At 40.7% G+C, this 11,636-nt stretch overlaps 1 protein-coding gene across 2 annotated transcripts in view; it reads left to right on the forward strand.

Moving 5' to 3' along the window:
- tshr (thyroid stimulating hormone receptor) overlaps window positions 1-8,030 on the forward strand; it is a 42,450-nt gene extending 34,420 nt beyond the window's left edge. For both annotated transcript variants that reach the window (XM_047388055.1, XM_047388054.1), the window contains exons 8-10: window positions 1,449-1,526; window positions 4,532-4,720; window positions 5,935-8,030. In XM_047388055.1, coding sequence (XP_047244011.1) covers window positions 1,449-1,526; window positions 4,532-4,720; window positions 5,935-7,387 — 1,720 coding nt within the window. In that variant the 3' untranslated portion in view covers window positions 7,388-8,030. The remainder of the gene's footprint in view (window positions 1-1,448; window positions 1,527-4,531; window positions 4,721-5,934) is intronic.
- The last annotated feature ends 3,606 nt before the right edge of the window (window positions 8,031-11,636 follow it).

The following is an 11,636-nucleotide window of genomic DNA, read 5'->3' on the forward strand; positions in this document are numbered from 1 at the left end:
CATTAAGTAGGCCAAAAGATCTAGAAAAAGACCTGTAAAAGTGGTGAACCTTCCCAGGAAAGGGTGGCCTACCAAATTAATTCCATTAGTGCATTGACGACTGCAAAAAGGATTTCAGATTTTTAAAAAAGCAAACAAACAAAAACAGATCAACATCTAAAGCACTGCAGGCCTCCTTGCTGTAGTTATGTCAGTATTCGTGATTTAAAACCAAGAAAGAGACTGGGCAAAAATGGCATCCATAAAGGAGTTCCAAGGTCAAACCCCCTGCTGGTCCAAAAGAACAGAAAAGCCGTCACACATCATTCATGCAGTTAAACATGGTAGTGTGATGGCCGGATGTTGCTTTGCTGCTTCAGGACCTGGACAGCTTGTGTTAACTGATGTATCATTGAATTTTGCGCTGTCACAGAAAATCCTGAAGGAGAATGTCCGGTTCTCATTTTGTGACCTTAAACTCAAGGTTATGGCACACCAGAAAATGTACCTCTGAATGGCTACAAAAAGGTTTTGGAGTGGTCTAGTCAAAGTCTAGACTTCATTCAATTCAATTGTTGTGGCTTGACTTAAAACAGAGTGCTCATTCTGCAACACCATCCAATGTAGCTATATTTAAAAAAAATCTGCAAAGAAAAGTGGGTTAAAATTTCTACACAGTGATTTAAACTTTAAATCAAATCGGTGATTTTGTTTAGGTCGTAATTACTTTTTCACATGAGGGTTGGTACAATAGGCCAGGTGGCTACTTTTTGCCATAAAATAGAAATTCATCATATGAACACTTTATTTTGAATTTTCTCAGGTTATCTTTGTCTCATATTATTATTTTCTTAGCAATAAAAAACATTTATATGACTAAAAAACGAAAAACTGATTCAATCACTGACAAGAAAACATTTTTATCGCAGCATGTTCTCCCCCTTCCTCATCTCTTCACCCTCTGATCCAGTGACCTGCATGTTTAGGATATGAGGTATTAATGATATTAAATTAAGACTCCGTCCTCATTTTACAAAACTTACGCTGTCCTCATGTCTGTGTAAGAGTCCAATTAAACCACTAGTCTGTAACTAGTGAGTCTTACCACTTGGGTGTTTGTGTTGGAGTCTGATTTCCTCTGAGAGGAAAACTGATCCCAGCACAGCTTGACCAAGATAAACACAAATCCCTCACAGGTCTATTATTCTTATTAGATTTAAGGGATTTGGGGAGATGTGTCTGAAGGTGCTGTGTGTTTAAGGAGAACACCTTGATATCTCATCGTATTTAATTTGTATCAAAAGCATGCAGCAAGTGAGACCTTCTTCAGCCATGTTTCACCCATTTATAAACCCAAAATAAATAGAGGAATGTGCAGTGATGAGGCTTTAGAAAATATTATGCCATGCAGGACTGAAATGTGCAGAATGCGTTTTAAGAAAAGTGTTTTTGTGCTTTCTTTTGTCCAGTGACCTACACAGGAATGAATATTTGACCAGGATGGATAGTCGGGCTTTCGCAGGAATCATCAGTGGCCCCACACTTCTGTAAGTATCTAACCAGCTTCAGATAATCGACCATTTGTATTTGAATTTGAGATATCCATAAATGTCAGTGGGATCTTATGTGATGGGATTTGAGAGACCTTGTCAGAAACTATTCATTGTTCACTGGAAGAGTTAATCTAGTTAACATATTCTTAAGAAACACAAAGAAAGTTATCAAATGTAGACTAAATTATTAACAAATGAAATTAAATCGCCAGACATCACCAGGAGCTACTGTATGTGCCTTACTGTACAGATATGACAACCGAGACTAATAATTAACAAAGCTTTGGATTCAGGTGATTAAGAATATAATTTATTAACGTTCAAACAATAATTAAAATCAATCCTACAAAACTTAAACACTACTATCTACTAACCAACTCTCTATTTTATTGAGAGCAAAGCTGATTCTGATTCTGATATAGAGCATGTGTGTGAGAATGTGTGTGTTCAAACTTCAATTATCCATTTCTATTTAGGAAGTAAGCAAAAGTCCAGTGCAGAAGAAGCTGTTTGGCAAGTTTTACCCGGGTCAAGCCAGAAATGTATTTTCCTTCCAATGTTGCAGCCAAGGAAAATAAACAGTTTCCAACGGTATAAGGTTTATTGCCAAGAGGCATTGTTACAAGAAAGAATTGGTCAACCTAAGACAAATATCCTTAGCTTATGTTCCATGTTTAGAACTAAACTCCTTAGAAAACAGCCTGGTTTTTGATGATGTTGATTTATCTATTCAGCTTTAGAATTTAGAAAAAAACATTTTCTATGTTTTAAATTCTCAAATTATCAAATGTGCCAATCCGTTAAGCGGAAGAAAGCAGTAACTAATAGCCCTGGTCTGGTAATTATTCACACTGCGTCAAGTTACTGTGAAAATTCAACAAAGTCCTCATTTATAATGTGCAGACTAGATGAGTGATGTCTGCAGGACGGGATAAAGTCAAGATCTTTCCCCCACAGCTGTGATGGTGTGACTGGGAAATCTGACACGCGTTGTGTGCAAATGTGATGAAGAAACTTCAGTCTGATCCTGTTATTTTTTGCTGTTGTTTCATAATAAAGCATCATTGATGACATAACCTTTCAGTTTTAGCCACCTTTTATCTCCTTTGGTAAACATATTTACGTGCAGGTCATTTACCTTTGTTCCAGAGAGGAAGATGTCCTCAGTGAGGTCACCTTCATGAGGTCATGAGTTAAACATCTGGAAATGACAAAATCAGACCAACATCTGTGCCGCCTCACACAATAAACCCCGTGAGAGGAAAGGAGAGCAGAGGACGGTGAAGTGTGTGTGGGGGGGGCTGTGTTTCTTTACTTTATCAAATTAATGATTAAGTCAAGCTAAAATGGGTTAGGAAACTAAAGAAAACAATACAGAACTCGAACTCTGTTGGTTGTGACAGGATGCTGGTGCAATTGCCAATTCCCCGCATGTCTATGTCCCAATGAGGTTGGCCTGGCTTTGGCATGATGGCTCAATAAATACCAAATGTAATTACTTAAAGATGAGTGACTGAGGAGTTCATGTGAGGAAACAGATGGAGACTATTGTTTGGGCCATCAGTGAGCTCTCTGGACTTATCACCTCCAACCCCACCCCCCACCCCTGGTATGGCAATGGGTCATTCTAAACTCTAGACCATAACTGTCATGATTTTAGTGCATTTTTTAATAAGATGAACAAATTTAATTTAAGACTTTTTAAGAAAGTCTAATTTAATGGCTTTATGGTGTTTGGAAAACTGCATTTTAGTAGTATTGCAGGAACTGCAGCCTAAATGGAAAAGTAAAGGCAAAGTTGTTTTTTTTTCACTGAAGCTTAAGTAATGTATACCATGCAGATATAAAACAGTTAGTTTGTTTTCTCTATTGTTAATTTTACACTTCAAACTCTGGTTTCTCATGCAGACCAATACATCTCTTTACCAGGCTTGATAACTGATACAGTATCCTTTAGTTTAAAAGTGCAATATTGGCTTCAAAAACACAATTATACTCATTTGGACCAAACAACTTAATTTAGTTTCTCATTGACCATAAAACTTTAGATGACTGCGAATTTGAGTCATGCTTGAACATACGAGGGTGTCAGTTTTTATATATAATTTTTACACAAACAGATTAACTACAACTTGCATCTTCATGCAATTTTTTTTTTAGGAACACTGGGGTTAGATGGTAGCAATTGTTTGTCATCAGTGGCGAGTCCAAACAGCCCCACAGCATCATGCCACCACCACTTGCTTGACATTTGATATATACACCGTGCTTTGCTCAGAAAGCCTAGTATTGACTCATGTATACTTTTTATAATTGTCAGTAGATAGCACAATTTTTGCCCCATTCAACATTACACTTTGAGTGTCCCTTTGAGTTACAATTTTCAGTCATGCTTGAAGGAATCGACTTTAATATAAATGATGAAAAATATAAATAATTTATTATAAATGGATAAGATACACCCCCTAAATTAATCTCTGTCTGTAAAGTACCTTGAGAAAAATCTTCCTCTCCATTAAATTATTTTAGCAACAGTTGTGAAAGATCATAGCATTTTTTGTTATCAGTGTGCAGCAACCAAGAAATAGTAGTGTGCAGACAAATGTAGGGGTCATAATAGGCTCTGAATCAAACTTGGCAGCCTTTTATTGTTGAGTTTTCTCTTAAATGAACTTGAAACACTTCTTTGTTAAGCTTCTTGATACTGTTAAGAACTACTGATAACAGGATTTCAGCATCCTCCGTTCTTTGCAGTCATGCAAAAGAAACTGAAAACAATCTGCTGCTTTTGACGTACAAAAACCATCGCTGATTGGTTAACGCGGGTCGTGTCATGACCAGCCATGTGAAATTGAACACAGTGGTATGTGTTTTTTTAATTTGTCAGTTGTGCAATACATCACATCTTCCACCTCAAGCCATTAAGGGTGTAGTTCACTGAGAAATAATGGCATCTCCTGTATGATTTTCAGATGTTATAATCCTTCTCTTTTTTTCAGAGATGTTTCCCAAACAGGAATCACATCCCTACCCTCCACAGGCATGGGCTCCCTGCGAGAGCTGAAGGCACGTGACACCTGGGCCCTCAAGAAACTGCCGCCCATCAAGGCCTTTAAGCACCTCGCCACTGCCAACCTCACCTACCCGAGCCACTGTTGCGGCTTTAAAAACCTCAAAAAGAAACGGGGGTGAGCTTTTTTTAACCAGCTCTATAAACAGAGGCTGAAACATTAGGGAAGTGGGTGTTTTACAAGAAGTGTGTGCATGTAGTGTAGGTTGGATGATCCCCTACATTGAGCGGGGGGCTACTGCACTTGTAAAATGTGGATGTTGGCTGGGATTGAATCGACTCTCTGATGTCTTTACCTATAACTGCTTACAGCACTGCCATAATTAGTGTCACTCACTGCTGTTATTGTAGGAAAAAGGTTAAGTCATATAATGATTCCAAAAACAGATATCCCACCTCTTTCTCTGTACATATGAATGATTTAATTGACCACTTACCGCCCAGCAGGGTAAGCAGCAAGTTGCACAAACATACCCAATGAGATCAACAGAAAGAAACACATTATTGAGACGTAGAAGGAAAATACAAAACGACTTCTAAAAAGTGTGGCATACATTTTCATTCAGCTCCTTTTACTTGGATTCTCCTTTATAAAATCCAGAGCAACTTGTTGTATTCAGAAATCCATCTGAGGAACATAGCAGACAGGTCAGTTGTTGGGAGGTTTAAAGCAGAGTTAGGGTATAAAACAATATTTCAGGTTTTGAACATCTCAATGCACAGTTTAAGCCAACATCCTAAAAAGGTGCTTGACACACATGTATTCATGCTAAAACGTTCATCCACCCAAACTGACATAATGGTCAAGGAAAGCTTTAAGCAGAGAAGCAGCCAACAGGCCAATGGCAGCTCTGGAGGACCTGCACCTGAGCTGCAGCTCAGGTGGGAGGATCTGACTACTTAAAAGTTGCTAGTTGTGAACTCCAAAAACAAAGCCATAGATGAAATAGGATAGGCCATTAGAATTCCCTTTTGCAGTTTGACACACGCCCTGTAGAGGAGACAGCAAATGTGATTGGGGTCCAATCAGATGAGACAAAAACTGACGCAAAACGTTTTATGGGGCCTAAAACTAATACTGAACATTACCTTGGAGTCAACAACTTCATGGGAAAACATAATGCTGTGTTAATGGGAAGGCTGCTGGAGTTACAAGGAAATGGTTTCAATCAACTCATGTTCCTGGGTACCTTCCTTTCACTTCCCAACACACATCATTGAAGTGTGTGGTTGTAACATACTTCAAAATGTCAAACAGTTCAGGATTGCTGTGTAATTCAGAAAATGATTTATTTTGGCTCATTCTTATGGATTTTCTTTTTTGTTTTCCAGCTTTTTGGAGTACATCATCTGTAACCTAACCGCTTTCTATGACCATTACCACAAGCGTTCTGTGGGGCCCCTTAGCATGCCATCCCTTCAAGGGGACGGAGTCGGTGAAACACTCCCAGAGCAGGAGCAGAGAAATGAAGGTCATGGAGAACTGCAGCAAGGCTGGAGGAGAGGAGACTTCCATGGCAGCCTTTACTACCACACCTACTTTGGAGGCCAGCCAGACGAGGAAGTGGGTTTTGGAGAGACCCTCAAGAACCCCCAAGTGGACAACAGCCAAGATTTTGACAGTCGTTACGATTATGTGGTGTGTGAAGAGGGAGGGGAAGTGACGTGTGCACCAGTGCCTGATGAGTTCAATCCCTGTGAGGACATAATGGGGTTTGGCTTCCTGCGGGTGTCTGTGTGGTTTGTGAGCTTGTTGGCTGTTTTGGGAAATGTGGTGGTGCTCCTGGTGCTGCTCACCAGCCACTACAAACTCTCAGTCTCTCGCTTCCTCATGTGCCACCTGGCTTTCGCTGATCTTTGCATGGGGATTTACCTGCTGCTCATCGCTTCTGTGGACCTCCACACCCGCTCCGAGTACTTCAACCACGCTATCGACTGGCAGACGGGCCCTGGCTGCGGACTTGCGGGGTTCTTCACAGTCTTCGCCAGCGAGCTGTCCGTTTACACCCTGACGATGATCACACTCGAGAGGTGGTATGCCATCACCTTTGCCATGCGGCTGGACCGCAAACTCCGTCTACACCACGCAGCAGCTGCAATGGTAGTTGGCTGGATCCTCTGCCTCCTTCTGGCTCTGCTGCCACTGGTTGGAGTGAGCAGTTACCAGAAAGTCAGCATCTGTCTCCCAATGGACACCCAGTCCACAACAGCTCAGATTTACATCTTGCTGGTGTTGGTCCTAAACATTCTGGCTTTCTTTGTCATCTGTGCCTGCTACTTTAAGATCTACTGCACAGTGCACAACCCTGAGTACCACTCTGCATCCAAGGACACCAACATTGCCAAGCGCATGGCCATCCTTATCTTCACTGACTTCTTATGCATGGCTCCCATTTCCTTCTACGCTATGTCAGCCGCTCTAAACCGGCCCCTCATCACTGTATCTAACTCCAAGATTTTATTGGTGCTCTTTTACCCTCTCAACTCCTGTGCCAATCCATTCCTGTATGCCATCTTCACAAAGGCCTTCAGAGGTGACATATTTATCCTCCTCAGCAAGGTAGGTCTGTGTCAGCAGCAGGCACAGCTGTTTAGAGGCCAGACTGTCTCATCGAAGGGCAGCAGCGGGAATTCTCAGGTGCGGAGGGGAAAGGTTAGGAAAAGCGGAAGCATTGGCCAAGAAGAGGTACCCATCAACCTGAAGAGCTTCTCCAGACAAACCTACCACCAAGGAATCATCCAGAAGATGAAGCCTGACGAGAACCAAAGCCTGAACAAGAGTTGAACATCAGCCTCAGGAAGCGAGCTGAAAGAGGTTCATTGGGAAGAAGCTTCAAAATATTTCTGGACAGCTACTGTTCTGCATCAGCTTTAGGTTTCAGACCCTGGTTGTGGAATTACAGCCATCATGAATCTAATTTAAATGCTAATCCAGTATAAGTCTCTTCTATTTTAATAGTGTTTCTAGAACAGCACTGAAAGTGTTTACAGGAAGAAAATAAAGCACAAATAAAAGCTGAAATTAAGCATGATTTCTTTTCATTTTATATATTCAGTATAAATTAGATATTACAAATATATCACTTTAATTTGAACAACTGTTTGAGGCCCATTATTTGTAGGTATTGTCTTCTACAGCCTGCTGGCTCAGTGCCGTTCAACCGTGGAAACTTTGTACCATTTATTTAAAATATGAAAAATACATTTTCATTTATTATTACTTTCACAACTCTGTAGATTATGAAATAGTAAATGAAGAAAAAATATATATTTTTCAGATTTTAACCTCTGCTTCTTCTGAGAAATAAACACAAAGATGTGCAGGATGATTCTGTGCTATAGTCTTAAGAGTTTTTACAGTGCATGTAGTTTTTGTAAGCCTGTTTTAGTGGCATATATAGATAAAAATAAAGTACTTCTGTTCTTTGTGCTGTTGAATTTTGTGGAATGTGGCCGAATCTGGATGTCAGCATGGTGGCTCTGGTTGTTAGCACAGCTCCCTCTTCGGAATAAGATTCAAGTGGAGCCTTCCTCTGTGGTGTTTGCATGTTCTTCAAGCACATGTTGATTTTCTTCCGGTACTCCTTTCTCCTGCCACTGCTCTAAAAACATGCATGTTGGATTCATTGGTGACTAGAAATTACCCTTGTTGTGAGTGTGTGTGGGTGATCACATATGGTACCTTTTTGTGCAAAGGTACAGCTAAGTCCAAAATTATTCAAACTCCTGACAAATTTTAGGTCTAAAGTAATCTTTTTATTTACCAGCCTGTTACTTTTAACTAGGAGTAATACTATTGTTTTGGAGTGGTCCGACCAAAGTCCTGACTTGAATCTTACAGCGAATCTGTGGAGGTAGCCTGAGATTAGGGTGATGGCACTGAGGCCTTCCAACATCAAAGACTTGTCTGCAATACAGGTCCTTCTCAAAAAATTAGCATATTGTGATAAAGTTCATTATTTTCTATAATATAATGATTAAAATTTAACATTCACATATTTTAGATTCATTGCACACTAACTGAAATATTTCAGGTCTTTTATTGTCTTAATACGGATGATTTTGGCATACAGCTCATGAAAACCCAAAATTCCTATCTCACAAAATTAGCATATTTCATCCGACCAATAAAAGAAAAGTGTTTTTAATACAAAAAACATCAACCTTCAAATAATCATGTACAGTTATGCACTCAATACTTGGTTGGGAATCCTTTTGCAGAAATGACTGCTTCAATGCGGCGTGGCATCAGCCTGTGGCACTGCTGAGGTCTTATGGAGGCCCAGGATGCTTCGATAGCGGCCTTTAGCTCATCCAGAGTGTTGGGTCTTGAGTCTCTCAACGTTCTCTTCACAATATCTCACAGATTCTCTATGGGGTTCAGGTCAGGAGAGTTGGCAGGCCAATTGAGCACAGTGATACCATGGTCAGTAAACCATTTACCAGTGGTTTTGGCACTGTGTGCCGGTGCCAGGCCGTGCTGAAAAATGAAATCTTCATCTCCATAAAGCTTTTCAGCAGATGGAAGCATGAAGTGCTCCAAAATCTCCTGATAGCTAGCTGCATTGACCCTGCCCTTGATAAAACACAGTGGACCAACACCAGCAGCTGACACGGCACCCCAGACCATCACTGACTGGGTACTTGACACTGGACTTCTGGCATTTTGGCATTTCCTTCTCCCCAGTCTTCCTCCAGACTCTGGCACCTTGATTTCCGAATGACATGCAGAATTTGCTTTCATCCGAAAAAAGTACTTTGAACCACTGAGCAACAGTCCAGTGCTGCTTCTCTGTAGCCCAGGTCTGGGGAATGCGGCACCTGTAGCCCATTTCCTGCACACGCCTGTGCACGGTGGCTCTGGATGTTTCTACTCCAGAGTCAGTTCACTACTTCTGCAGGTCCCCCAAGGTCTGGAATCGGCCCCTCTCCACAATCTTCCTCAGGGTCCGGTCACCTCTTCTCGTTGTGCAGCGTTTTCTGCCACACTTTTTCCTTCCCACAGACTTCCCACTGAGGTGCCTTGATACAGCACTCTGGGAACAGCCTATTCGTTCAGAAATTTCTCTCTGTGTCTTACCCTCTTGCTTGAGGGTGTCAATAGTGGCCTTCTGGACAGCAGTCAGGTCGGCAGTCTTACCCATGATTGGGGTTTTGAGTGATGAACCAGGCTGGGAAGATTTCATTTTTCAGCACAACCTGGCACCTGCTCATAGTGCCAAAACCACTGGTAAATGGTTTACTGACCATGGTATCACTGTGCTCAATTGGCCTGCCAACTCTCCTGACCTGAACCCCATAGCGAATCTGTGGGATATTGTGAAGAGAACGTTGAGAGACTCAAGACCCAACACTCTGGATGAGCTAAAGGCCGCTATCGAAGCATCCTGGGCCTCCATAAGACTTCAGCAGTGCCACAGGCTGATTGCCTCCATGCCACGCCGCATTGAAGCAGTCATTTCTGCAAAAGGATTCCCAACCAAGTATTGAGTGCATAACTGTACATGATTATTTGAAGGTTGACGTTTTTTGTATTAAAAACACTTTTCTTTTATTGGTCGGATGAAATATGCTAATTTTGTGAGATAGGAATTTTGGGTTTTCATGAGCTGTATGCCAAAATCATCCGTATTAAGACAATAAAAGACCTGAAATATTTCAGTTAGTGTGCAATGAATCTAAAATATATGAATGTTAAATTTTCATCATGACATTATAGAAAATAATGAACTTTATCACAATATGCTAATTTTTTGAGAAGGACCTGTATAGAAGGGCTTAAAATTACAAACAGATAAAAAAAATGTTTTTAAATATATATATAATATACGCTGGTATGTATATATTTACATACGTAAATATGTTGTTGGCAATTGTTGGCAGGTTAGAGAGAAACCACATCATTTATCCGTTCCACAACCAGTTTTGATGTGTGTTTGCAATCATTTGTCTGTAAAAAAACTATTTGGTCCAGGTTTCATCTATATAGCTGTTGAATTGAGGTGGAGTTGAAAACTTTGCAAGTAGTCCTCCTCATTCATTCTCCCAACCACCTTGTGCAAAACATAAGCAACTGACAGCAAAACAGGCCCTCAGCATTATGCTGCCACCACCCTGTTTGACTGTTGGCACAGTCTTCTTAGGTTTGAAAGATTCACATTGACTTCAAACATACTTCTTGTCATTTTAGCCAAAAAACATCTTTGTCTCATCCAATCTTTAAATCTTTTACCAGAAGTGATTTGGTTTGTCCTTGTGGGTTGCTGCAAATTTCATTCAAACTTCAAGGTGTACGTTTTGGAGCAAGGGCTTGTTTCTTAGGCTGGACCCTCTCAGCCTATGTTGATGTTAAGCTAACTTTGTTGTGGACGGGGACACTGGTGTTCCAACAGCTTGCCATTTATGATTGGCTTGAACCTTGCAGGTTCCTTGTTGTTCCTGAACACCAAAACCATTGTCTTTTCATAAGATGGTGAGTTTCTTGCATACGGAAGAAGACCAGATCAAATACATAATTAAAAGAACAGATTATCCACATTTATCTCCATCATGACTGCATCTAAACTTCTTGAAACAGCTAGAACACCCAAGCTCTATTTTCATTTTAAGTAAACTTCTACAAATTAAGAGCAAAGTCAGTAACCACACCTAGATTCCAAAGGCTGTGTCCCTTTAAGATTCTAGTGGATGTTTTTGTTCTAGTGTTTTCATTCCTTGTAGAGAAATGAGTGACGTGACAATTTGATGATAGCTTGACCTTTAATGGGAGCTTAAATCAAATAAAGCTGAGCTATGCCCTGCTGTATCTTGTGTAAAATGAAACTAGTATAAATAAAGGACCCCATCTGCCTATGGATGCTTAATATCGGACAAGCATTTGATCAGTTAGGTCTGGGGTTCCCAAAGTGGGGTCGAGACCCCCAAGGGAGTTGCGAGACACCAAGTGGGGGGGTTACAACATGATTTTCAGAATCTTTGTGATGTGACCCCTGAGGAGTATGGAGGGCCAAAAGAGACACAATTAAAGAAATAAA

This window comes from Girardinichthys multiradiatus, chromosome 15 (genome assembly GCF_021462225.1).
Source record: "Girardinichthys multiradiatus isolate DD_20200921_A chromosome 15, DD_fGirMul_XY1, whole genome shotgun sequence".
In the NCBI taxonomy this organism is placed as follows: Eukaryota; Metazoa; Chordata; class Actinopteri; order Cyprinodontiformes; family Goodeidae; genus Girardinichthys; species Girardinichthys multiradiatus.